At 48.3% G+C, this 27494-nt stretch overlaps 1 protein-coding gene across 3 annotated transcripts; it reads right to left on the reverse strand.

Moving 5' to 3' along the window:
- On the reverse strand, window positions 1-27482 carry C1H8orf74 (chromosome 1 C8orf74 homolog). 3 transcript variants are annotated; one of them, XM_081495920.1, is made up of 4 exons: window positions 27391-27482; window positions 25680-25872; window positions 1087-1490; window positions 1-367 (listed from the first exon to the last, which is right to left on the reverse strand). In XM_081495920.1, the coding sequence occupies exons 1-4, from the start codon at window positions 27436-27438 to the stop codon at window positions 131-133; spliced, it is 882 nt and encodes a 293-aa protein (XP_081352046.1). In that variant the 5' UTR covers window positions 27439-27482; the 3' UTR covers window positions 1-130. The 3 variants fall into 3 exon arrangements, with proteins under 3 accessions (XP_081352046.1, XP_081352057.1, XP_081352068.1); XM_081495931.1 differs by having other exon boundaries at window positions 27132-27482; XM_081495942.1 differs by having other exon boundaries at window positions 26048-27482.
- Between the last annotated feature and the right edge of the window lie 12 nt (window positions 27483-27494).

A 27494-nucleotide genomic window follows, 5' to 3' on the forward strand; every position in this document is an offset into this window, starting at 1 on the left:
TGCTATGTGTTTCTTTTAATCACTAGAAATCTCTGACCTATGGGATGCCAAGCACATCACATAATCCTTTCATAATTGAAAATGGCTTTCCCTCAATCAGAGTCTTCAGACCGTAGACATCAGGGGCCTTCTACTTCTTTGCTTTTGCTTTCTTCCTTTTGTTGGTTTTGGACAACTTAAGAGCTTCGTCTTGGCCTGACTGACCAGCAATGGGCACCAAGAGAGGGATGGGAGTGTTGAGGTTTAGAGTCTTCTTCTGAAGTTTCAGGTCCAAAATATCAAAGGTTATCTGTATCTCATACTGCAGCAGCTCCTTGAGGCACTCGATCTGGATGTGAATGGCCTCATTGATGAGTTTCTCTAGCTCCTGGAAGAAACAGAACGTGGCTGGTGAACAGGGCCTGGGGAAAGCTGAGGCCACCTGCAGGCAGAGTCCCACCACAGGTGCCACTTCTCAACCTAGCTGCCTCCTTTCTCATTGTGCTGGGACCTTGCATGCCCTGCTCCCCAGACTTACTCTCTATCCATCTCCACCCTACTCTATGCCCCAGGAGTCTGACTTTTAAGAGCTGCATCAACCAGCTCACTTGACCTGTCACTACCAACTGGGTTCAGCCAGTGGGAGGCCCTGGCAGGAGATCGGAAGGGTGGGGAGAGGATGAAACCTCCATGGCCCTTCCTTCATCCCCCAGGCCTCCATGAATGCCAGCTCTTCAGGCAGACAGGGCACTGTGGGAGTCTATGGTGGTTTGGAACCTGGGGGCTCCTTTGGTGGAATCTGTGCTAGAAAGAACTTGGAGTTTGGGATCAGCCAGGTCTCAGTCCAAATGTAAACTCTACCACATGCCAGGTCAGGGACCGTGGGCAAATCAGTTAAACCCTCTGTGCCTCAGCCATCTCATCACTAAAATGGGAACATGAATTGCACATCTGAGGGATGTTTCATGAAACATGTGCACAAAACCTGTCCCCTCCTGCGCCCTCCCAGTGGTGAGGACCCCAGGGTCCCGCCCGCAGGTTCTCTTGGCAGGAAGGGATGTAGGCTGGGGCAGGTGAGCCTCCCCCTGCCCCACGGGCCCCTCTCACTTCTCTCTTTAGAGCCTGGTGCTGCTGCCCAGGCAGCTCGGAAAATGTCTCCTGCAGCAGGTGCTGCTGCTCTAGGCGCAGGGCCCCCTTCAGCAGCAGCATGTTGGTCCGCTTCTGCACCTCGGCCATGCTCAGCTCCTCCAGCTGCTGCTCATGCTTCCAGACTTCCTGGTCCTTGCCCTCGGCCAGCGGGGGTGGCTGGGGCGGCGTGCACACCTCCAGGTCAGTAACAGTCAGGTCGACGTCCTGGTCCTGGCCCAGGACGTACTGGTAGAGTTTGTAGTGACGGATGAAGGTGTTGTGAAAGTAGTCACACAGGGCCAGCAGGTGGGTGGTGTTGAATTGCCCCTGGTAATCTCTGAGCTTGTTCCCCAGGGTTGTCACGGCCTCGGTGATGGAGCAACCTGTGGGCACAGAAGGGCCAGGTAGCAAGTATGAACTGGACCAAAGCAGCAGGGATGGCTGATCAATATGTGCTGACCCCAGAGACCACATCCTACCAACTGTTGTATGTCACCATTTTTTAGGTCGAGAAAGCCATGGAGTGTATCATGTTTCCCTTTTCCCTTGGCTCCTGGGAAGCTCAGGGGCAATTTTATGCAGTAACTTACATTTATCCTATTTTTTCCTTATATGATTATCCCACTGCTTGCCTATATTTTGACATTTAGCTCTTGTTTTAAAGGCTTATTTCAGCTGTGCTTTATGCTATTTCCACTTCAGACCCTTCAGGAAGGAGGTGAGGGTATAAAAGGGATTCTGATACGAGTGGAGCATGAGATGGTTGCAGAGACAGAGACATTATACTGGCCACTTGGGTCACTGACTTAGACAAGTATTGTTTAGACCATGTAGAGATCAGCTCTGAGGGTAGCACTTGGCAATGCTCCTTGGAGGATAAACCATCTTCTCCCACCTTCTTCCTTTCACATCTCTCTTTTTAATTTGTTTACTTTTCAGCCGCACTGTGTGGCATACAGGATCTTAGTTCCCTGACCAGGGATCGAACTCATGCCCCCTGCAACGGAAGTACAGATTCTTAACCACTGGACCACCAGTGAAGTCTGCCTTTCATGCCTCTTGCTCACAACTCCATCAGAGGCTCAGGGTAAGAGTGTGGTCAGGAGGACAGGACTCTCCCCAGCATATGATTGCGTCTCAAGACAGAGGTGGTTCAGTAAAGGATCATGCTGAGTGAGGTGCGTGCCCTGTGGACAGATCTCTGGCAGGGAGAGGACAGGACAAGTGACAGAGAAGGACCCTGGACACTCACACAGATGCCACCCCCTAGGGGCACCGTGAACTCAGCCGTGTCTCTCTCGCCCCCTGACTCAGTGTCAGCTCTGCAGGACAAGAGCTTGGGCACAGACAGGGGGATTCCACAGCTCCCTCTATGTACACAGAGACCAGGTGCTGCACACAGGGAGCCTGGCTTTTCTCCTGGGGTGGAGGCCAGCCTGCTTACATATCCCCCGACCTGGTGACCACCCTCTACAGGGCCCTGCCAGAGTGCCCCTGGGGCCTTCAGGAGGGGCTGTCTCTGCCCGGCCCATAGGGTTGTTTTTCAAGCCCTCCCCACCCACTAATTCTGCCTTCACTTTGGCTCCTCAGTCTTGGCTCTGCATGGGTGCTCTTACCTTAACTCTCCCCAGAGTCTGAGAGAGCAGGGCTTACAGAAATACTAGCACATGGAGCACTGCTCTACCTTGAGTCTCAGTAGAAAGTGCTGTGAAGTGTCACTAGGATTTAGGCTTCAGTCTCCCAGGAGAGATCAAACCCATCTATCCTAAAGGAAATCAACCCTGAATATTCGTTGAAAGGACTGTTGGTGAAGCTGAAGCTCCAATACTCTGGCCACCTGACATGAAGAGCTAACTCATTGGAAAAGACTCTGATGCTAGGAAAAATTGAGGGCAGAAGGAGAAGAGGGTGACAGAGAATGAGATGGTTGGATGGCATCACTCATTCAATGGACATGAATTTGTGTAAACTCCAAGAGATAGAGAAGGACAGGGAAGCCTGGCCTGCTCCAGTCCATGGGGTCACAGAGTCAGACACAGCTGAGCAACTGAACAACAGCAACTCCTGGGGGAAGAGAGGGGAGCCTCTCCATCGTGCAGAACTAAAGGTTAGTGGGCTGTGCTTTCCCTTCCTTTCAAGGCAAATCAGCGACTCCAAGGTCCAAGACAGTACCCTGTCTCAGGATGGGGTAGGGGAGGGCGCTGGGCATGGATGATGGACACAACTCTGTCTCCTCCTAGTTGTGACTCTTGGACCACCATTCCCTCAAATGTAAAATGGGGAATAGCCATGTTTACTTCATAGGATTGTTAGGGGGATCAAATGCCTTATACATCCAAGTGCCTTATACAGAGCCCATACAAGGCAGTAGTCAATGAATGCTGTAGGAAAAAAAGTGTTTTTTTCTGCACTGTGAGAAAACTCTCCAGGCCACATCTTTGTATCTCTCCATAGGTCTTTTCGTTCATCCATCCCTCTCTCCATCCATCTATCCATCATCCGAATATTCACTTGTCATCCATTCATCCATCTCTCCACTCATCTATCATCCATTCACTCATTATTCATTCATCCATCTCTCCACCCAGCCATCTTTCCATCCACGCATGCTTGCATCCATCTATTTATCCATCCACAATTAATTTGTCAGGCTGTTACCAAGGGCCTATTAATTACAAGGCACTATGCTAAGTTCTAGCAACATTATGATGTGTCTTATTAGACACATCTCTTGCCTTCAAAGTTCTCACAGGAGAGATACACAAGCTGATATTGACATATGTGTAAAGAGAAACAGAATCAGGTGACGGGGAATGCTCAGTTGAGGATATGGGTTCTCCTGGAGAGGACGATGCATAAGCGACATCTCAGAGGCTGAGTGGGACTGAGCCAGGAAAGATTGTGGGGGAGGCATGGCATGGGTGCAGCCTGAGTGAGATCCGAGGGGCAAGAAGCCACATGGCACGGGTGGGAGACAAGACTGAGTTTGTTGTCGTTGGCACCTATCGGTGGAGGCAGAAAACAGCATGTCGAGTGGAGAGGTGGGAGGAAGGCAGATGGGAGGGCCTTGAGTGCTATGTTAGAAGCCAGGGCTTTGTACTCCAGGCAGCCCAGGGCCTGCCCAGGGAGACTGTGATCATGTGGTGGCCTGCAGGAAGACTTCGGCCCAGTCCAGACAGGAGTCACTGTGGCCTGAGAGCGCCAGGTCAGCAGGCACGGGCAGTAAGGGCAGATTTGAGCAGCAGGACCGATGGTCAGGTGTGGAGGGGGCTAGAGGCCTGCCTGACTCACAGCCTTTTCCTGGGGACCCTTAAGGAGCAGGAGGGCCACCAAGAGAATATGACACAGGTGGGACGTAACTCTGTGGTGACCCCTGTCCTCAGAGAGCTTCCAATCTGGGGAAGAGGAGACAGCTGGACAGATGACATCCCCTCTTTTTTCTCAGCCCCTAGGCTCAGCACTCTGTGCTCAGTGAGGGCCAATACATATCTAGTGAGCAAATGGACAAATTGTGACTTGTGAAGTGTAGTAATGGAGCTATTCATTTATCCCTTCAACAAGTATTCATTAGGGGCCTTCCTTCCATGGATCAAGAACTCATCTATGGTCCAGGAAGGTGGTGAAGTGCTGGGGGAAACACACATAGTATAATCCTGCTCAGGGCTACTTACTGCTGGGTGGGCACACAGGAGGAAGAAGGGACTTTCTCAAGGAAGTCAGGGAGCAGGTCCCTGAGGAAGTGGTGAAGGAGCCGGGATGGGCTGTGTCAGAATCACTGAGCAAAGAAAGGTGGAAAAGGATGAAGCAGACAGGGGAAACAGTGTGTACACAGGCCCCATGCTTGGAGAAAACGTGGCTCATTTGAGGAATGGAAATGCTGAGGATTAGAGGTTGGTAGGCTAGAGAGCAGCCAGTGGGACCCCTGGTTCTCACAGAGGTCTCCTAGACCACCCACCCCACATCCCTTATCAACTGATCACCTCACTGTATTAAGCAAAAGTTGAAAGTTAAATTTACTGAAAATAATTTTAAGGAATTAATTTTGTCCATTGTTTTCCCAGGGAAATAACAGTTTTGAATGACATTTTAAGAATTGTTTGCTTTGCTCTTATCATGATATATTTATACAAATTGTTTCTTTGCTTATATAATTTGACAATTACAAGTTAGGTACATAAATAAGCCACATTAAAAGTTACTCAGAAATACAGTTAAGTTTGATGTTAATAGTTTTTCAATTTTTAATTTAATTTTAAAATGTTATTTACTCATCTTTAACCTTGCATTGAATATAAAGAGTAAGCTTTATAATGTATAAAGCAGATATGCATATAGTATATAATCAGACATACAGAATACCTATGTTATTGAAATTTGATGAGGTTGGGCAATTAGGGGAAAAAAAATCTCTAAAACGGCTTCTCAAAAGGCTCCAGCAACCCCACTTCAGAGTATACATCCAAAGAAATGAAACCAGGATCTTGAAGCTATAGCTGTACCCCCGTGTTATTCACAAGAGCCAAGGTATGGAAACAGCCTGTGTGTGTCAGGTCTGTTGACGGATGAATGGTTAAATAAACTGTGATACACACACACACACACACAATGGAATACTATTCAGCCTTAAAAAGAAGGAAATCCTGTCATTTGCAACAACATGGATGGACCTGAAGGACATTATGCTAATTGAAATAAGCAAGACACAGAAGGACAAATACTGCATGATTTCACTCGTATTTGGAATCTAAAAAGGTGGAACTCGTAGACGCAGAGGGGGACGTACAGAGCTGTGAGTCAAGGACAGAGCTTCAGTTACACAGGATGAGAAAGCATTGGGGATGGACTGCAGAGGACGTCCCCACAGCTGACAACACTGCTCTGTGTGTTTGAAATGCGCTACAAGAGTATATCTTGAGTGTTCTCACTACAAACTGAAGTGGTGACTCTGTGAGGTAGTGGATGAGGAAATCATGGGGTGTAACTTCAGCACTTATTTCTCAATTATTGACAAATGGATACATTTTATTTGTCAGAAGACTCAGGTTCGCTCCCTGGGTTGGGAAGTTCCCCTGGAGAAGGAAATAGCAACCCACTGAAGTATTCTTGCCTGGAGAATCCCATGGACAGAGGAGCCTGGTGGGCTATGGTCCATGAGAGTCACAAAAGAATAAGATATGACTTAGCAACTAAACAACAACCACCCAGAAAAATAAATAAATATGACAGCTTCTCAGGGAAATGTTAATGATAAAACTACGTAGGTGGAGACACAGCTCCGGCAGCTCCAGAGCAACGCTCTTTCCTCCTGTTTCTAATTGAGCCTCATAGCTTCCCACCTGTGTCACAGAGACCAGTGACCCATGCATTCCTTGGACTATCTCTTGTGCCGGGAAATAAGCTGGCTGCTGATCCTGGGGTCCCCTTCACCCCTGAACCTGTGCCCCAGGGACCCGCGGGAGTCCTGGGTTCCATCACCACCCAGAGCTTTCTTAAAATACAGCACCCCCTCCCTCCCCATATACACATACTCCCAACCATCTCAGAAAAAGAAGCACTGACTCCAGGACGGGGTCTGGCTTGAGAACTGCTGCCTGACTTCCATCAGAGTTATGAGGCAGATTGAGCCAGAGAACTCAGACTTTCATACCCAGGGGCCATCATGAATTGACCAACTGGTAGAAGGATGGAGCCAAAGCCCCACAACACTCTTCTCTGCCGAGAGACTGTGACATCTCGTGCCTGGTCTCTTCCTGCAAAGACATGAGCTTTGTCCTGCTCGGATTCGGTGGGCATTTGTTCTACTCTTTTTTGCTTTTGTGGAGGGATGGTTAGAAAATGACAGTCTCTGGTTTAATTCTTTTTTATTTTTTTGACCATAGTGCACAGCATGTGGAATCTTAGTTCCCCAACCAGCTATCAAACCTGCACTCCTTGTAGTGGGAGCGTGGTGTCTTAACAAATGGGTTGCCAGAATGGAGTCCCTGTTCTTTTTTTATGACACTTGTGTACACGACATAATGACATAGCAAGAACTGAGGATTCCTCCAAAAGCACCATGTGAGCAGGTGCCCAGGCTTAGGGCAAAACCAGGCACCAGGAGGAGAGATGTTCACACGGGGGAAATGACCTGACCCAGGATGCTGAGGGAGGAGCAGGGGAAGGTTTCCTGCAGGGAGGATGTGGAGCCCAGTGTGGGACAACAAGGAGGAGTTTGGTGGGAGTCAGTGGGAATAGGCAATCCTGGCGGAGGGTCAGCAAGGGCAGAGACCAGAGGCAAGTAGAGTGTGCTCTGGGCATGTAAAGGGACCACACCTGGTTTGGAGTTTCTAGGAGGCAAAACTGAAGTCTGAGGGTCTGGGCTTGGGGACAGAGCGCTTGAAGGCTTCAGTCTGCAAAGGGCAAGCTATATAGATCACATGAGAGCACTGGACTTCATCACAGAAGCTGGGCTCTTGAACTGGAATTCATGAAATGCGAGGACATCCAAGGAAGGATTTCAGGACTGACCGGGCCCCAGAATTGCATCTGGAATTTTGCATGCACATTTTTTTCTGGGAAGAGTGTCCATAGAGAGAATCGTCAAATTCCTAAAGGAAAGGTTAAGAATCTCAGCTGAGAGCCCCGGGCCACTCAGAGGCCTTAAGTTGAGAAGTGAGACGCTGGGTGGGTATTTCCAAAGGATGGCGTGTAGGCCACTCAGAGGTGTTAAGTTGAGAAGTGAGATGCTGGGAGGGTATTTCCGAAGGACGATGTGTGGAGAACAATGGAGAAGGCCAGCGAACGTGTCCCAGAGGGTGGGTAGCAGTATGAGGTCATTGGTTTCTGATGCTCAAAGCTGGACTTCAGGCCTGTGTGGAGGCACTTGTGTGTGGACTTGGGGAGGTGAATTATAGAAGTTTCTCTGGGCTTTGCAGAGCTGAACTTGCCAGAGGGTGCTCTGCTCTCCTCTTGCCTGGCTGGGCAGCACCTGCATGGAGCTGGGGTCATCCGCACCCTCCAGATGTGGGCAGCCATCACTGTCCCATTCAGCCAGGCCAGCAGCCAAGCACAGAGCCCAGGTTTGAAGTGAGAAGTCCTTGGGCCCCATCGTGCTAACACCCACGGGTGTCCCAGCTGCCTGTCATCCCAGCAGATGCCCTCCTACAGGCTTGGCCATGACCTCAGCCATCAAACGCAAGTGTGGGCCTTGTCCTGGGCGGAATTCTAACTTTCACCCCCAAGACATTCTTTGGATCAGTTCTGGTTTTTAGCAGAGGAAACACCAGACACAAGACACGCTTGGCCCCTAGACCACCCTCCGTTTCATCTCAAGCCGAGAAGCCCCTGATGACTCAGAAAGCTACTCAGAAAGCTACGGATTAAGTCTCTGGGAGAAGCCTCCGGCTGCCAGGCAGCCAGATCTGTCCTTGCAAGTTGCTCTTCAATTACAGGGAGTGGCTGGCTTCATTTGCATTGGCTGCTGGGAACTTCCTGAAGACGGTCCCCAAGGGCCTGGAGGCCAGCACCTGCACGGAGTTGGTGGGAGTGGGGAGGGAAGCTTGGGCAGAGTGTGGGTGGGATGACAGCCTAGATGCTCCAGAATCAGGGCAAAAGGGCGCAGGGCCTGGACCAGGTGGGCTGGGCTCCCTCCCTTCCTCCCATCCACACTGTAGGATCTGGGGCTGGGCAAGGGGGAGCACATGGAAGGGGGGGTTTGGGAAAGGAGAAGAGGGGCTGCTCCTTTTGGGTGGGCATGAGGGGGAGACTCCAGGTGCCACTGGTGGCCCCTGACAAACCAGTTTGGTTGCCCCCGCCTTGGCTGCGAGGGGAGGAAACCCGTCAGGCTGCAGCCTGACCTGGCCTACAGTTCCCAATACCTGAGCTCCTGCCAGGGCAGCCTGGGACAGTGGGAAAGCAGAGGAAAGCCAGGACCCTCCACCCCACCCCCATTCGGGGTCCCGAATGCTGCTCCCGATGACCAACTTTCTGCCCTTGAAAAGATTCTGCCAAACTCATCCACCCCAGGGTGCTGGTGCCAGCTCAGAAGAGGGTGTGTGTTTTCTTTGGGGCAAGAGAGGACTCTTGTTCAGGGAGTTGCCTTTGTTGGCCCGCATGCCCTAGGTCATCTCAGGCTCCCCCCAAGGCCTCTCGGCAAGGTAAGCAGGTGTAACCACCATCCCCACTTTACCTGCGAGAGAAACTGAGGCTCCAAGAGGTCAAGGGAGATGCTGCAGGGCACACAGGTGGCACTAGTGGTAAAGAACCAGTCTGCCAATGCAGGAGATGTAAGAAACGCAAGTTCAGTCCCTGGGTCCGGAAGATCCCCTGGAGGAGGGCATAGAAACTCACTCCAGTGTTCTTGCCTGGAGAATCCCATGGACAGAGGAGCCTGGTGGGCTAAGGTCCAGAGTGGCAAAGAGTCGGACACAACGACTGAAGCGACTTAGTACACATGCACACACACAGCTGAGAGTTGCAGAGCCAGAGTTTCAACCCCAGCCTGACCTGGGGAGGCCTCTTTCAGCATCAGATTGGAGTGGTTTGGACTTGCTTTGTAAACCCTGGAGACGGACACTCTCAGTCACAGCTTTCCAAAGGTGGTTTTGCAACAGGTATTACATAGAAATGCGTGGCCTTGAATACAGGTTGGAGCCGGGGAAATTAAACAGATGTCCTTAATATGCTCATGAGCACAGCAGAGTATGCTAATAGGCTCAGCAAATGGCCAAAAAGGGTTGAGTCTATGCACTATTTCTTAGATTTATTGAAGGCAAACACACGCAGACCTTGGAGGTATATCAAGTTCAGTTGCAGACCACTGCAATGAAGCGAACGTTGCAATAAAGTGAGTCACCTGAATTTTTTGGTTTCCCAGTGCTCATGAATGTTACACTTACATTGTATGTAGTCTTAAGTGTACAATAGCACTCTGTCTAAAAAATAGTGTGCAACCCTTTTTAAAAAAATATTTACTTCTAAAACTGCTAACCATCACCTGAACCTTCCGGGAGGTGTCATCTTTTTGCTGGTGGAGAGTCTTGCCTGGATGCTGATGGCTACTGCCTGATTGACACTGAGACCACAGTACCCAGGATCCGGTCACACTGCACCTTGCCAGCCACATGCTCTGTTCTCAGCCACCATTCAGAGTCGCGAGGAGGCCACCAGGGAGCCCAGGGCAGCCCCTGGCCTGAAGATGGCCTTGACGCTGGGGCCGTGCCTCAGAGCTTTCTGTGGTTGTAAGAGCACAGACTGGGAATCCAGGCAGCTATGGGCTCCTAGCTTGCTTCTGCTTCTTAACTACTTGCATGAGTTATTTTGCCTGGACATCAGTGTTCTCATCTGTAAAATGGAGGCAGTAAAAACATCTAACTCATAGGGTTAGATGTAAGCATAGGGGACAGAGCTCCCACAGTGCTTGGTACACAGTGTGTGTGTGCATGCTTCACTTCAGTTGTGTCCAGCTCTTTGCGACCCTATGGAATGTAGCCTGACATGCTCCTCTGTCCATGGGATTCTCCCAGGCAAGAATACTGGAGTGGGTTGCCATGCGCACCTTCAGGGGATCTTCCTGACCCAGGGATTGAACCTGTGTCTCTTACATCTCCTGCATTGGCAGGCGAGTTCTTTACCACTAGTGCCACCTGGGAAACCTTGGTACACAGTGGCATTCAATAAATCACATGATTGTCATCATTGTCATCGTGAAGATTCCAGGCATCCCCACTCCCCCGGGGCTGTGGGCTATTCTGGGATAAACCTATCTTCCCCAAGGACTCCGCAGGCTCCTAGGGCAATGAGTTCCTAGAGGCTGGTTTTCCTCAATCCACTCTCTCCTAGGTCTTCACCTGGAGACTCTCTCTTCCTTGCTGGGGATGGGGCATGGAATGCTGATGTGCTTTCTCTCCTGGCCACACTGGCTGCTAAAGGCAAAGGATGGCTGGGAGTTGGCTGTCTCCAGCCAGAGAGTTGAAGAGGACAGAACAAGAGGCAACCCTTCTGGTCAGACCATGTAGTGAGGACCCAAAAGTTCACAGTTCTCCCTAGATCTCTGGAGTGTTCTCTTCTCTCCCTGTTACTATGATCAGTACCTGCTGGAAAGGACTAGATTTCTCATTTCCAAAGGATCTGTCCAAAAAGCTCTGGACATGTAGTTGCTGCCCAGTATTCAGCTCTCAGTAAATAATAATACAACCAGCCTGCACTAGTGTGCTACTTTACAGGTTTAAAGCATTTAATTATCCATCAATTTATTTAATTGGTCACAATCAGCCTATGAAAGAGGTAATTGCTGCCATTTAACAGATGAGGAAATTGAGGTTTAGTGTATGCAAGCAGAATCAGGACTCAAACCCAGGTTCTCCAGCTCCAAGAAGTATGCCTCAGTTACTGCGGTATTTTTAAGGTTGAACAGAAGACAAGGACTCCACAGAACTACAATACTTCCACTAGAACTTTTTAATTTTAATTTTATTGTGGTAAAATACACACAACATAAAATTTACCTTTTTAACCATTTTTGTGTGTACAGTTCGGTGGCATTAAGTCCATTTGCATTGTTGTGGAACGATCACCACCATCTGTCTCCAGGGCTTTTTTCATCCTGCAAAACTGGGACTCTATATCCATTAAACACTACCTTCCAATTTCCCGTCGTCACAGTCCCCTGCACATCCTTTTCTGTTTTCTGTCAAATCTGTCTCTACAGATGTGATCACCCTATGTACCTTATATAAGTGGAATCATACAGTATTTGTCTTTTTGTGATTGGTTTCTTTCCTTTAGCAGAAGGTCCTTGAAGTTCAACCATATTGAGGCCTGTATCAGAATTTCCTTTCTTTTAAAGGCTGAATAATATTCTATTTTATGTATAGACCACATTTTGTTTATCCATTCATCTGTTGATGGGTTATTTCCACTGTCTGGTCATTGCTGCTATGAACGTGGATGTACAAATATCTGTCCCAGTCCCTGCTTTCACTTCTTTTGGGTGTATCCCCAGAAGTGGAATTGCTGGAACATAGGGAATTCTATGGGTAGGGTAATTCTGTGTTTCATTTTTTGAGCGAGTGCCTTAATGTTTTCCTATTCACTAAGTTTCTGTGTTTATCTTAAAGAAAAACCAATAGCCACATTAAAGGAAAAATCTACCCATACATTAAGATTTTAAAAGATTTTGTTGTCCTTTTAGAGATTTCTTCCCTGTTCACTTTCTTGCAACTCAAGGAGCAAACACAGGATCAGGTATTTTAAAGATTGTTATGAGCTTTTGCCTAAGCTCTTCTCTTTGTCCATAGTGGTCCTCTTGCCTTTTCTGCTCAGCAAATACACCCTTCACCATCCCTCACCCCTAGTCCTCGAGAAGTTGGCTAATGCTAAAGAGCTTTGGCAGGAAGGACAGACTCTGGTGCCAGGCAATCTTGAGGTTAATGCTGTGTGACGATTTGCAAGTTACCTAACCTCTCTGAACCTCAGTTGCATCATTGTGAAATGGAGACAATAGTACCCAGCCAACCGAGCTTGGTGTGAACATTAAATGAGGTGATCCGTGTGGAGAGCTTGTGCATCACGACTGCTGAGTGGATGTTTGCTCTTCTCCACCCACTGATGCAGAGCTCTGCCAGTGCTGGCTGGAGGATGGTTGAGTGAGTGGAGCAAGGATTAAGCTGATTCGGAAAGGTTCAGAGGTCAGAACAGGAGCCAACAGATGGAAGCCTCAGAGAGACAGATTTCAGTTCAGCAGCAGGGAGAACTTTTTAGAAGTGAGAGCTTTATCAGTGGAGGAGTGAGCAGGCAGTTAGCTGGGGAGAGAATTCCTGAATAACGAGTGTGTGGTGGTGGTGGTGGGAGGGAGGGGGGCTTGAATCAGGTAACTTTTTGGGTCCTTTTGATTCTAAGCAGCCATGGTGATCTCCACCAAGTTCACAGACCCACATTCTAGGGTGAGGTGGGTGCCTCCTGCAGCAGTCTGAAGTTTGGTGAAGGGCTGCTGACTTTGCATCTTCATCCTCCTACTGTTCATCACCCCCAAGGTGAAAATGACCATGTAATCTCACTGTCTCAGGGACAGGGCACTGTACCAAGACTAAAATTTGGTGACTTCATACCATTCGTTTTCCCCTCTGCTGATGGGGGACTCAGAGACCAACCAAAATGCCCAACCAACTGAGGAAAGACATGGAAAGTTAGAGATAGGGCAGGGGATCACTGCAAAGGGCCAGAAGTCTGGTCCCAAGGACACTAGTACCACTCCCCGCCCCACACGGGGAGCACATCCATGCCAGAACACATCAGCTGATGGTGAGAGTGCAGTCTCGCTCCTGGACATATACCCTGAGAAAACCGTGATTCAAAAAAACACACGCACCCCAATGTTCATTATAGCACTATTTACAACACCCAAGTCATGGAACAACTTAAACGCCCATTGACAGATGAATGGATAAAGAAAATGTAGTGCATATATATAATGGCATACTACACAGCCATAAAAAGGGATGAAATTGGGTCATTTGTCGAGACATGAATGGACCTAGAGATTGTCACACAGAGTGAAGTAAGTCAGGAAGAGAAAAACAAATATTGTACATTAACACACATATGTGGAATCTGAAAAACAGTACAAATGAACCTTTTTGCAGGGCATGAATAGAGAGACAGATATAGAGACTAGATGTGTGGATTTGGGATGGGGAAAGGTAGGTAGGGTGGGATGAATAAGGAGATTAGGATTTGCTATAGGCACTAACATGTGTAAAACATATAGCTAGAGGGAAGCTGCTGTAGAGCCCAGGGAGCTCAGCTCGGTGCTCTGGGATGACCTAGAGGGGTGGGTGGGAGGGAGGTTCAAGAAGGAGGGGATATGTGTATATATATATAGCTGATTCACTTCATTATACTGCAGAAACTAACACAACGTTGTAAAGCAATTATACTCCAATTAAAACAAATAATGTCTATGACACAAGGTCACAGTGAGGCTTCCAGATGCTACATGTGAAAACGCTGAGATTTCTGTACCTTCCTCTGCAGCAGGTACAGCCCCCCAGGAAAGGTTCCAATGGCACCTTGACTTCTGACTGGCTGACTGGTTCAGCCCCACCCGGTGTTCTGTGACCTCTCTCAGCATCATGGGCTGTATTAACTCAGTGTCCCCCCTCCCCTATTCATACGTGGAAGTCCTCACCCCCAGGACCCCAGAATATGACTGTACTTGGAGGCAGGGTCTTTACAGAGGTAATTAAGTTTAAATGAGGTCATGAGGGTGGCCCTAATCGGTTATGACTGATGTGTTTATAAGAAGAGATTAGGGCACAGACACACACAAGAAAGGCCGCGTGCGGTATGTAGTGAGGAGACGGCCATCTGCAAAGCTCGAGAGGCCTTGGAAGAAAGCAATCTTGCTCACACCTTGATCTTGGACTTTCAACCTCCAGAACTAGAGAAAATACATTTTTGTCATTGAAGCTGCCCAGTCTGGGGAACTTTGTTATAGCAGCCCTAGCAAACGAATACAGTCAGGGGAAGATCTCTGGGATGAGAGTTGCCCCTTTGATAGTTAGGGAGTTTGAGATGGACATGTACACACTGCTGTATTTAAAATGGATGACCAATAAGAACTTAGTGTATAGCACAGGGAACTCTGCTCAACATTATGTGGCAGCCTGGATGGGAGCGGGGTTTGGGGAGAAAGGATACATGTATATGTATGTCTGAGTCCCTTCCTTGTACACCTGAAACTATCACAACATTGTTAATCGACTACATGCCAATACAAAATAAAAAGTTAAAAAAAAAAAGAGTTGCCTCTTTGCCCTAAGAGATGGTCTCCTAAGGTCTCAATTAGTGCCCTCTGTGGGAACTTCCATTCTCCATCAGCAAAGTTGTCTCCAAGGGTTTAGTCTGAGGGGCGTGGTGTTCGGGCTGCCTAGGGGAAAGCCGCTAGACAGGCAGGCTCTCAGGAAGGCAGAAAGGCACCTGGTCTCTGCGAGGCTGGTCCCGAGTCACTGGAGGCTCCCCCACGTGGGTGGATGCTCAGAGGCTGGCAGGGTAGCCCTTGGGCATGGCTGTGAGTGCGCTGGGAGGCAGCATCCGTGCAGGGAGCCTGGGGGAGTCATTGCCTCCCGCCAGCCCCCTTGCACCCTACAGCTGCCTGGATGACATTTCCTGGAGAATCAGGAGTGGCCGTGGGTGGGACCACAGATGCCAGGGCCGTGACACAGTTCACTGGACCCTTGCCTGGTTGCCTCTTGCCTCCACTGACTGGTCATCAAAGCCCACTTCCTCTCAGACTCATGATTTGGGGACCAGGTCAGCAGGAAAAGGGTATTTCCCAGCCCAGATGTGCAGACGGTGCCCCAGAGGAGACCAGTGCCCACCAGATGTTGTTGATGACAAGAAGCGGAAGCTGCAAAGTGGCTCCAGTGGTGGTGGGCAGGTGTTCCCAGGTCCCGGGTGAGCATCTGAGCTGGCTTGGGTGCCTCCAGCCCTCAGCTCCCCGCTGAGCGAAGCCTGAGTTAGAGGGGGCTGCTCCCTGCTCCCCCTCTCCTGCTGCTATGGGCCCACTGGAGATAGGAAGCTTGGGGTCTCCCTGGCACTCTGCATCTCTGCAGCTCCCTGAGGTCCCCAAATGCCCCAGTATCTCCTCCCCTCCACTCCCGGAGCTGAGGTAGGGTGTGCAAAATCTACCACTTCCTGAGATTTCCTCCCACTGGCCGCAGCTGGCAGGCTTCTGTCCCTCTGTGCTGAGAGTGGTGACTTCACCCTGGGCCCCAAGGACGCAGCAGGATAGGATCTGCCTGGGGCTTCCCAGAGCCTGGTGGAGGAGGGGCCAACACAAGGACTCTTTCTTCTGGCTTGGAGTTGAGACCCGAACATGCCGTTTGCCGGAGCGGAATCAGCTTCTGCTTTTGAATAAAGGGCCACCCTTTCCCTCCCGGTTCTGGGGCCTGATTGGGCCTGGAGATAAGCTGAGCTGGCGGCCAGCCTGGCGGAGCTCTGAATCACTGTTGTGCAAACATGACCCTCCTTAGAGGCTGCAGGCCAACTTTGTTACCTTGTCTGCAAACACAACTCAACCACCACGGCCCCGGATTAACTAAACAAAAACAAACAAAAAAATCACCCTCAGAGAAGCTACCTTCCAAGAAGAGTGACAGCCCAGTGTGGACTTTAGCTGAAACAGAAGCTTGAAGGTGAGCTGATAGCCGGTGGGAACCCTGGCTGTTGGCATCTCGCACCCCACAACCTGTGATGGGTGGGCCAGGCCTGGGGGCAGGAGGTAGGCAGCAGATGTGATGAGGCACGAAGATGTGATGAGGCACGAGGTGAGAAGGACTACAGCTCATTTGGAATCTGACCTGCCTGCCCCTCACGGCCTGGGTCCCCTCACAAGGGGAATGAATGGTGAGCACTGGGGTCTCCTCACCTGTGTGCCGAGGGCAGGGCAGCTCCTCACGGGCCAGTCTGGACCTCCCTTCCCCCAGGCCCTGACTTGAACCCAGCTGCAGTCCTGCCTGCGGGGAAGGAGGAGATGAGAAATGGGCCAGACAGTGAGCCCACTCTCAGGGGTGGGGAGTGGGGGAAGCGTGCAGCAAACTCTGGTCCCGGAACACCAGTCTCTGCTGTGTGACCCGCTTCACCTCCATGCCTAGTTGGGGGGCTGACCTTTGCCAAGCACTTCCTGTCTGTCACTCTGTCATCCTCTGCAGGCCTGTGTCTAATTTTTCCAACCCCACTGTGAGTCGGAACTCTTGTGGCCCTCATGTTAGAGATTAGGAACTGCAGGCCCAGAGAGGTAAAGTGATATTTTCAAGGTTGCAGAGTAATACATGCTGGAGATGGACTTGAACCCAGGTCTACGGACTGCAGAGTTTGGTGCCTCCTGGTTCTGCTGTGTGGCCTTTGGCCCGGCCCAGCCTGGGCCTGGAGCTGAGGCAGAGTGAGAAGGAGTGCCCTGGGGAGGAAGGCACCCCCTGCCTCGGAGGATTGAGGCGCTTGTTCATGCCCTTGAGTGTCCTGGGGATGGGGTTCTGGGAGGCATAGCCTGATGTCTGGGCTGGCCTGGCTGCCTTCTGGAGTGGCAGATACCATCTGGTTGGCGCCATGGCAGGGCTCGAGTGCATGGGCCCAGCTCAGGAGGTGGAGTTCTAGGGTGGCTCCCACCTGTGGGGTTCCCTGCTGCACCCCACTGTCTGCACCCTCCAAGCCTGGAGCCAGCCAGAGTCGGCATTCACGGCGGGTCAGTTACCCGGGAGCGGAGCCAGGACCATCTTTTCTGCCTCCTTCCTTGCACCCCCACTTCGGGGGTGAGTCTGCCATTTGCTTTACTTGTAGGTCCTCTGCTCCCAGCCCATTGTCTTGCCCCCTTTCCTCTGATGCATCTGAGGAGAAAGGGTCTTGGGGCCATCTCTGCTGCTCTTGAGAAAGGGCTGATGACTTCGGTATGTTTGGAGGTTGATGAGAAGCTGGTTTCACATGAAGCATGCCTGGCCGCGCTTGATTAGGCCATCTCAGAATCACGTCACCCACCTCGAGTCTCTGGGTCTTTGTCCCTGTGGTCCTTCCTGAAAATAAGAACCAGTCCTCCCTGAGCCCCTCCATGCCCCAAGAGCCGTGCTGTGGGCTTCACCTTCATAACTTCAATCCTACAAATTGGGTGCTCTTTTTTTTTTTTTCTTTTGATGTGTAATCAGAGGCTCAGTGGTGGTGTGGGTGCCCAGGGCCACACATCCTACAAGGGACTGAGCTAGGATTTGAGTCTTCTGTCTGGGCTCGGAGCCTCCAGTTGAATTATAGCTTCAACGAGTCCAATTTCAAGCACTGGGAGCCCTCTCAAGAGCTTGTTCCTACTTGATATTTATAACAACCAAGTTTCACAAACTTGGAGGAGATTTAAAAGTAACAGGAAGATCTTGTAAGCTGAATGTCCCAGGATCAAGATTTAAAAGCTGCCAGAAGGAGGAAAAGACGGGTCAACAGTGACAAACGGAATCAGTGGGGATGATTGTAAAGTCCTGCATGTGTATTCCATATCGCCAAGTACAAGGGCAGAATGGAGAATGTGACTAGGGGTGGTGCACTGCCTGCCCAATATGATTGTGACATTGATGCTGACAAAGTAAACGTGCCCATAAGCTATAGAAACAGGATACCACCACCAGGATAAGGGTGATGATAAAATCCCTTATCACTGCATCGATCAAATCGCAGGTTGTATTGAGTTGGGGTCTGGATGCCATATTTTGAGAATGACATTAACAAACACAAGGATGCTCAGTGAAGGGCAGCAAGAGAGGGGGCAGGATGAAGAGGTGGGGTAGAGGAAGGAAAGTGAAATTGTTAGCCACTCAGTCCTGTCCAACTCTTTGTGACCCCATGGACTGTAGTCTGCCAGGCTCCTCTGTCCATGGAACTCTCCAGGTAAGAATACTAGAGTGGGTGGCCATTCCCTTCTCCAGGGAATCTTCCTGACCCACGGATCAAACCCAGGCCTCCTGCATTGCAGGTAGATTCTTTACCATCTGAGCTACCAGGGACACCCATGGGGTGGAGGGGTCTATGGAAATGACATCGTGGTAAGAATGATAAAATGCACTTGGGGGTGTCTAGTTGACACGTGAAGACATGATGATCAGAGTATATGAAGCCCATTAATTATTTGCAGGGTCCACCCATTGCTTCTAGAGGACAGACTTTGGATGTGTGAGTATTAATAGAAGGTGCCACAAGGGGTTGTAACTAGATATGAGGAGGAATTTCTAATAACAAGAGTGGCTGCACAAAGGAATGAACTTCCTCAGAAGGAGGGAGCTCTCTGTTGCTTACAGTGACATCAGAAGCTAGGAAAACCTTGCTGGCTTGTTGAGGGGGCATCCTTTCAGTAGAGGGAATTGAGTTTTCTGATCACCAAGTCTCCTAGTAACTCTGAGGTTTAGGAGTCTAGAGACATAGATAGACTGTGTGTTGGCAAGGTATGCAATAGCCAGAAATACTGAAAGCGCCAGAGCGATCTAATCTCCTCGGTTTGAAGTTGGGTTTGCATCATCGTTGACTGTTTTTCAAGGGCTCAGCCTGTGGAAGGCTCTGATGGAAACTTGAAAGAGCCTGAGTTCCCACCTGCTTGGGGCTGACATTCTTCTCCTGCTCGTCAGTGTTTGTTCTGGCCTTGAGCCACGGCAGAGCTCAAACCACAAGGCTGAACCTGGTACCCAGGCATTGCTGTGAGCAGCGGGGAGTGGGATCCAGAGGGATGCCAGGAAGGCTCCAAAGGGCAGGGGGTTGTCTGGGGTGGGATGAAATTTCCTAAGGATCCCTGAAACCAGCCCCTGAGCACTGCATGTCTTGCTTCAGCCTTTGGGCTGTGATCACTGGGTTAGAATGCTGGCCTGGAGGACAGATATAGAAGGGTACTCACCTGATAGCCCCAAAAATAAAAAGAAAGGGCTGATGCAAGTTCACATAAGATATACAATAGGAACACTGAGTAGCTTGAGGTAGAGGAGTGATGGGATTTTATTTGTGTCTGAAAAGAATCACGGTGCAGTTTGGTGAACGGATGCACGATGTGAAAGCAGTGAACTGATTGAGAGATGGAGGTAGGTTAGGAAGGGTGGTGGACAAGGAGGCAGTGAAAAGTGGTTAAGACTGGATGCTGAGGTGCAACACATCCTTCAGCAGGTGAATGGATACATCAGCTGTGATACATCCAGACAATGGAATATTATTCAGTCCTTAAATGAGCTATCCTGCCATGTAAAGACATGGAGGAAACTAAAATGCGTATTACTTGTGAAAGTAGTCAATCTGAAAAGGCTACTTTTCAGTAGGATTCCAACTATATGACAAAAGGCAAAACTACAGAGGCAGTGGAAATATCTACTTTCTACTGGCTGAAGGGGAGGGAAGGATGATAGTGAAAGCATTCTGTATGATACTGTAATGATGGATATCTGCCACGACACATTTGTCAAAACCCAAGAATGCATAACAGCAGGTGTGAACCTTAATGTAAACTATGAACTTGAAGTGACAATCACGTATCAGTGTCGGTTCATCAATTAGAACACATGTACCCTCTCTGGAGGGGGATGCTGATAATGGGAAATGCTGAGTGTAGGCTGGGGGAAGGCAGGGTTTCCATGGGGAATCTCTGTACCTTCTGCTCTATTTTACCGGGAACATAAAACTACTCAAGAAAGCAAGTGTATTAACAAATAGTACAACTTGAAATCATAAAACTCCTAGAAGAAAACAGGTGAAAGCTCCTTGACATTAATCTTAACAAATAATTTTTGGAGTATGACACCAAAAGTAAAGGCAACAAGAGCAAAAACCAACAAGGGGGACTACATCAAACTGAAAGCTTCTGCACGGTAAAAGAAATGATCAACAAAATAAAAAGGGCCACCTAAAGAGACTTCCCTGGTGGTCCAGTGGTTAAGACTCTGTGCTTTCAAGGCAGGGGGCATGGGTTTGATTCCTGGCTAGGGAACTAACATCCACCAAAAAAAAAAAATAAGCCAATATCATCATAATAAATATTTAAATAAATAAAAGCAACCTACAGAATAGGAAAAAATATTTGCAAATCATCTATCTGATAAGGGGTTAGTACCCAAAATATATTGAGAAATCATACAACTCAATAGTAAACACTCAAATAACTCAAGTAAAAATGGGGAAAGTACTTGAATATACTTTTTCCCAAAGAAGACATACAGGTGGCCAACAGGTACATGAAAAGATGTTCAGCATAACTACCATAAGGGAATGCAAATCAAAACCACAATGAGATCTCACTTCATACCTTTTAGTATGGTTATCATCAAAAAGACTAGAAATAACAAGTCCTGGAGAGGATATAGACAAAAGGGCACACTTGTGCAATTTTGGTGGGACTGTAAGTTGATGCAGTCACTATGGAAAATAGTATAGAGATTCCTCAGTCAGTCAGTTCAGTCTCTCAGTCGTGTCCGACTCTTTGCGACCCCATGGACTGCAGCACGCCAGACCTCCTTGTCCATCAGCAACTCCCGGAGTTTACTCAAACTCATGTCCATTGAGTCGGTGATGCCATCCAATCGTCTCATCCTCTGTCGTCCCCTTCTCCTCCCGCCTTCAATCTTTCCAGCATCAGGGTCTTTTCAAATGAGTCAGTTCTTCGCATCAGGTGGCCAAAGTATTGGAGTTTCAGCTTCAGCATCAGTCCTTCCAGTGAATATTCAGGACTGATTTCCTTTAGGATGGACTGGTTGGATCTCCTTGCAGTCCAAGGGACTCTCAAGAGTCTTCTCCAATACCACAGTTCAAAAGCATCAATTCTTTGGCGCTCAGCTTTCTTTATAGTCTAACACTCACATCTATACAAGACTACTGGAAAAACCATAGCTTTGACAAGATGTACCCTTGTTGGCAAAGTAATGTCTCTGTTTTTTAATATGCTGTCTAGGTTGGTCATAACTTTTCTTCCAAGGAGCAAGTGTCTTTTAATTTCATGGCGGCAGTCACCATCTGCAGTGATTTTGGAGCCCCAAAAATAAAGTCTGTCACTGTTTCCACTGTTTCCCCATCTATTGGCAATAAAGTGATGGGACCAGATGCCATGATCTTAGTTTTCTGGATGTTGAGTTTTAAGTCAACTTTTTCACTCTCCAATTTCACTTTCATCAAGAGGCTCTTTAGTTCTTCGATTTCTGCCATAAGGGTGGTGTCATCTGCATATCTGAGGTTGTTTATAATTCTCCTGGAAGTCTTGATTCCAGCGTGTGCTTCCTCCAGCCCAGCATTTCTCATGATGTACTCTGCATATAAGTTAAATAAGCAGGGTGACAATATACAGCCTTGACGTTCTCCTTTCCTGATTTGGAACCAGTCGGTTGTTCCATGTCCAGTTCTCATTGTTGCTTCTTGACCCGCATACAGATTTCTTAGGAGGGAGGTCAGGTGGTCTGGTATCCCCATCTCTTGAAGAATTTTCCACAGTTTATTGTGATCCACACAGTCCAAGGCTTTGGCCTAGTTAATAAAGCAGAAATAGATGTTTTTCTGGAACTCTCGCTTTTTTGATGACCCAATGGATGTTGGCAATTTGATCTCTGGTTCCTCTGCCTTTTCTAAATCCAGCTTGAACATCTGGAAGTTCACGGTTCACGTACTGTTGAAGCTTGGCTTGGAGAATTTTGAGCATTACTTTACTAGCGTGTGAGATGAGTGCTATTGTGCAGTAGTTTTGCATTCTTTGGCATTGCCTTTCTTTGGGATTGAATGAAGACTGACTTTTTCCAGTCCTGTGGCCACTGCTGAGTTTTCTAAATTTGCTGGCATATTGAGTGCAGCACTTGCACAGCATCATCTTTTAGGATTTGAAATAGCTCAACTGGAATTCCATCACCTCCACTAGCTTTGTTCCTAGTGATGCTTCTTAAGGCCCACTTGACTTCACATTCCAGGATGTCTGGCTCTAGGTGAGTGATCACACCATCATGATTATCTGGGTCATGAAGATCTGTTTTGTACAATTCTTCTGTGTATTCTTGCCACCTCTTCTTAATATCTTCTGCTTCTGTTAGGTCCAGACCATTTCTTTCCTTTATTGTGCCCATCTTTGCATGAAATGTTCCCTTGGTATCTCTGACTTTCTTGAAGAGATCTCTAGTGTTTTCCATTTTATTGTTTTCCTCTATTTCTTTGCACTGATCACTGAGGAAAGCTTTCTTATCTCTCCTTGTTATTCTTTGGAACTCTGCATTCAAATGGGTATATCTTTCCTTTTCTCCTTTGCTTTTCACTTCTTTTCTCAGCTATTTGTAAGGCCTCCTCAGACAGCCATTTTGCTTCTATGCATTTCTTTTTCTTGGGGATGGTCTTGATCCCTGTCTCCTCTACAATGTCACGAACCTCCGTCCATAGTTCCTCAGGCACTCTGTCTATCAGATCTAGTCCCTTGAATCTATTCCTCAACAAATTGCAAATAAAGCTACCACATGGTACAGTGGTCCCATTTCTGCATACGTATTCAAAGGAAATGAAATCACTCTCAAAGAGATATCTGACCCCCATGTTTGTTGTGGGCTTCCCTGGTGGCTCAGATGGTAAAGAATCTGCCTGCAATGTAGGAGACCTGGGTTCAATTCCTGGATCAGGAAGATTCCCTGGAGAAGGGAATGACCACCACTCCAATATTCTTGCCTGGAAAATTCTACAGAATCACCTGGTGGGCTACAGTCCATGGAATAGCAAAGAGTTGGACATGATTGAGTGACTAACACTAACACATATTCACTGTGGCATTATTCACAATAGCCAAGATACAGAAATAACCCATGCATCAAATGACAGACAAATGGATAAAGAAAATGCAAATATATACTATATATATGTGGGTATATATACATATATGCATACATGTGTATACATGCATGCATATACATAAAGGAATATTATTCAGCCATAAAAGAAGGAAATCATAGCATTTGTAACAACGTGATGAACTTTGAGGTCATTATGTGTCAAGTGAGAAAAGTCAGAGAAAGACAACTACGGTATGATTTCACTTACATGTGGAATCAAAAAAACCCTGAATTTCATCATGGAAATAGTAAAGATAGGTGGTTGCCAGAAGCCACGGGTTGGTGCATGGGTGAAATAGGTGAAGGTGGCCAAAAGTACAAACTTCCATTTATAAGATAATTAAGACCTGAGGATATAATGTAAAACATGATGACTATAATTAACAATATCATATTGTGTGTTTGAAAGTTGCCAAGAGAGTAGACCTTAAAAATTCTCATCCCAAGAAAAAAAAACTAGGTGACGTGGTGTTCATTAAACTTATTGTGCTAATTATTTCACAATATATATATACATATATCAAACCATGTTGCATACCTTAGACTTATACAATATTGTATGTCAATTATATCTCAATAAAGCTAGAAAAAAAAATAGTACAAAGAAAAATTTCCTGAGCTACTTAAAGAACAAGTGATCCACATAATGCCCCATCAACCAGGATCTTTTTGTGTGCATTTCCTACACAAGGACATTCACAATCACAACCACCAGAGTCCAGAGATCACCCTCAACACAACACTAGTGTCCAATACCCAGACCTGACCCAAGGTTCTCCAGTTGTCCCAATAACATTCTTTACAGCAAAAGGACCCAAATTGGGTCCACCTGTCATGTTTAGTGGACGCGTTCCCTCAGTGTCTTTCGGTTTGGAGCAGTTCCTCTGTCTTTCCTTGGTTCTCATGCCCTTTGTGCTTTGAAGATTGCAGGAGAGGGACTTTGTGTAGTGCTCTTAATTGGAAGTTTTTTCCGATGATGTCAGGCTCTGAAATCTCTGCTAGAACCATCACAGAAAGATGCTAGCTGCTTCTTTTGCATCCCATTGGGTGGCCCAATACTCTGTGTCCTCTTACTGATGGAACATTGATTAAGGAGGTGTCCACCAGGCTCCCTCACGATAAAAGTATTCTTTTCCCCTTTGCCATCAGTAATGACGTTGTGGGGAGACTCTGAAGAAGTGTGTAAATATCCCATTTCCCATCAAACATTCAGCCACTGATTTTAGCACCTATTGATGATTCTTGGTTGAGTATTACTGCAATGGTGGTCATGGAGGGGATGCTCCATGTATCTGCTTAATAAATGAATCTGCATCTCAGACGAGGAGTGGGAAGATGTGGCCACACCCCCTCATGCTGCGGATCACAGCGAGAGATGCTTACCCTCTTCTCCTGAAGCCCAACACAGGAGTGGGAGAGATACTCTTTCCATAACCTGACTCTGGTTCCCCCATCCCTGCCAGCAAGCTGACATCTGTAGAAGATTCCTCCAAGACATTCAGCAGAGCAAAAACGGGTGCTAGGAACAATTTGCAGTCTCTCAGGAGTACAATGGAAATTCAGTGAAGAATTTTAAGCAGAATAGTGACACATTTAAGTTAAGCAGAACCAAAACAAAAATTCTGAATTACTATTATTACTTCTCTCTTTTCTAAAACAAAAATTGACTTCTCTTGGACCCTACTCTCAACTAGCTGCCCCAGAGGTATAGGTTTAATGATAAAGTTCATTGTTGTTTTTATTTGCTAAGTTGTAACTGACTCTTTGCAACCCCATGGACTGTAGCCCACCAGGCTCCTCAGTCCATGGGATTTCCCAAGAAAGAATACTGGACTGGCTTGAAACTTCCTTCTCCAGGGGTCTTCCCAACTCAAGGATTGAACCCGTGTCTCTTATGTCTCTTGCACTGGCAGGTGGATTCTTTACCACTGAGCCTCCAGGGAAACCCAATATAGTTCATACTAAAGTGTAAATGACTGACCGAAAAAGCAAACCCCCTTGGTTGCTTTGTGAATAGCTTGGTGTGGTGCAAGAGTTCCCACCAGGGTGATCAGGAACAAGACTGAGCAAGGACATTCTGTTTGTTCCACTTTCTAGAAAGTCTGGACGGGGCCCCTGTTTGGGGCCATATGAAGAGGCTAAATGCCAGGGAAAGAAAGCAAGTGGCTCCAGGCTCTTTGGATGGCCCCTAGGGCTGTGAGCCCTCCCCAGGCTTCACTGACTCCTGCCCTGCCTGCCCTGTACCTTTGGTTTCCTTGAGCAGCTCTTCCGTGAACGTGACCACCTGGGCCACCTCCCGCCATGGGAAGCCTTTGCCCACAGCGAAGATGATGCTTTCATAGAGGGTGTCCAGCAGGATGCTTCTGCGGGAGTCTCTGAGCTCGTCAAACTCTTCCCAGTTCAGCAGTCTCCGTAGGTGCTCCCGACCTTCTGGTTTCTGCAGAGTGTGATATGAGGGGTGGAGGGTGAGACTGAGGAATTGGGACAACATCATCACTGGGAAAAACACCACTGGGAGCCCATGCTGGGCCCCCAGGATTCTGAAGAGTGACCAGGACTAGGGGTACACTTGGGCAGAATTAGTCTTTCATTTCTGGACAGATTTCCCTCACCTTTCTATCCCTGCTCTGTCCTCTGTGAGTTTTCATCCTAGTGGCTGCAGCTCCAGATTTCTACCCAGCCGGCAGCCCTCAAGTCCTGAATTAGTATGATCTGTGCTTCCTCTTCCCTCAAACAAAATTTGACTTCCTTCTGAGACTGCTCCAGAGATAGTTATGTGACGATGAAATTCATACTAAAGTGTAAGTGACTAGCCAAGAAGAAGCTTGATGAAGCAATGCTTTAGCAGAAGGAATGCATCTTGCTTGGTGAAGCTAGGGGATCAAGACTGGTTAAGGTACCTTTTATCCCTTTCTTTAGGTTAGAATTCATTTTACTTGAGAGTTCACCTGGCCTTTCTAGAAAGTTTCTTAGAGATCATCAACACATGTAGGAGAATCAAGTCCCTTTCAAGGAGCGGGTAAGAAAAGGTGTGGCATGAATGGGGATTCACTGAACACAGGAGTGTTGCTCCCCTGCGGGGAGGGGAGTGGTAAACTGATGGCAGACAGTGCTTGAGGGAGGCCGAGAGCCTTGTCTCAGCCCCTGGGGATCCTCTCCCCTCCCGCACAGCCCTTGTAGACCCCTAGGTCAGCATCTGAAAGGACAGCTGGCTAGAAAATCCAGGAAACATGATGAAAGCACCCGTCCTGGGCCAGGGAAAGAAGCCTCAGCCGGGGGCACCTTGCCTGCTGCCTCCCTGGCAGCTCGAGACTGTCGGTCAGAGGCTGACATGTACACACCGCTGGCCTGGGGTGGTCTTGCCTGAGTTCTACAGCAGAGCCTCTGTGGACAGACTGGAGGCCTGGGCCCTGCAGGCTAGATTCTTCTCAGTCCACAGGTGTTCACGTTGCTCATGCATTTTGGCCTCAGCAATTATTCTGAGCAACTGTTGAAATCTGCCCCCTTCTCTGCCCTAAAGACACAGACCCACCCACAGCTCCCACCACAAACACAACCACACACATATTCCCTCCACACATTGGCCTACAATCCTGACAGGCTCACAGGGCCCGAGGGCTCTGGTGAAGGTGGCAGCCCTGTGACCAGCTGCAGGGGCCTCCCAGGCCCTCCCTGGAGTGTAGGCGGGCACAGCACCTCCACGCCCACTTCCTCTGTCCTTCCATGTGGGCTCTGCTGCATCAAGGGCTGTCACCGCAGGCCTGGAAGATAGCCCCCCAGCTCCAAAGACTGGGGAAACTTTGGCCTGGCATTCCCTGGGCACACACCCGCCTGTCTCGGGCCTCCAAGCTGACACGCAGGACAGGAGAGCTGTCCAGGGGTCCCTGGGAGGACACACCTCCCTCTTAGACCACTCGGAGCACACTTTCTTTTAAAAATCATGTGTTCTCTTCACCTGAAATTGGAAGACTTTTTTCACTCCCTGGGGTGTTAGGAGTGCCATGGCCCCTGAATCCAGTTGCTAGGAGACATAGCCAGGACTGCCTTGGAGCTTTAGGA

The sequence above is a fragment of the Giraffa tippelskirchi genome, chromosome 1, assembly GCF_054371585.1.
Source record: "Giraffa tippelskirchi isolate mGirTip1 chromosome 1, T2T-mGirTip1v1.2.pri, whole genome shotgun sequence".
NCBI lineage: Eukaryota > Metazoa > Chordata > Mammalia > Artiodactyla > Giraffidae > Giraffa > Giraffa tippelskirchi.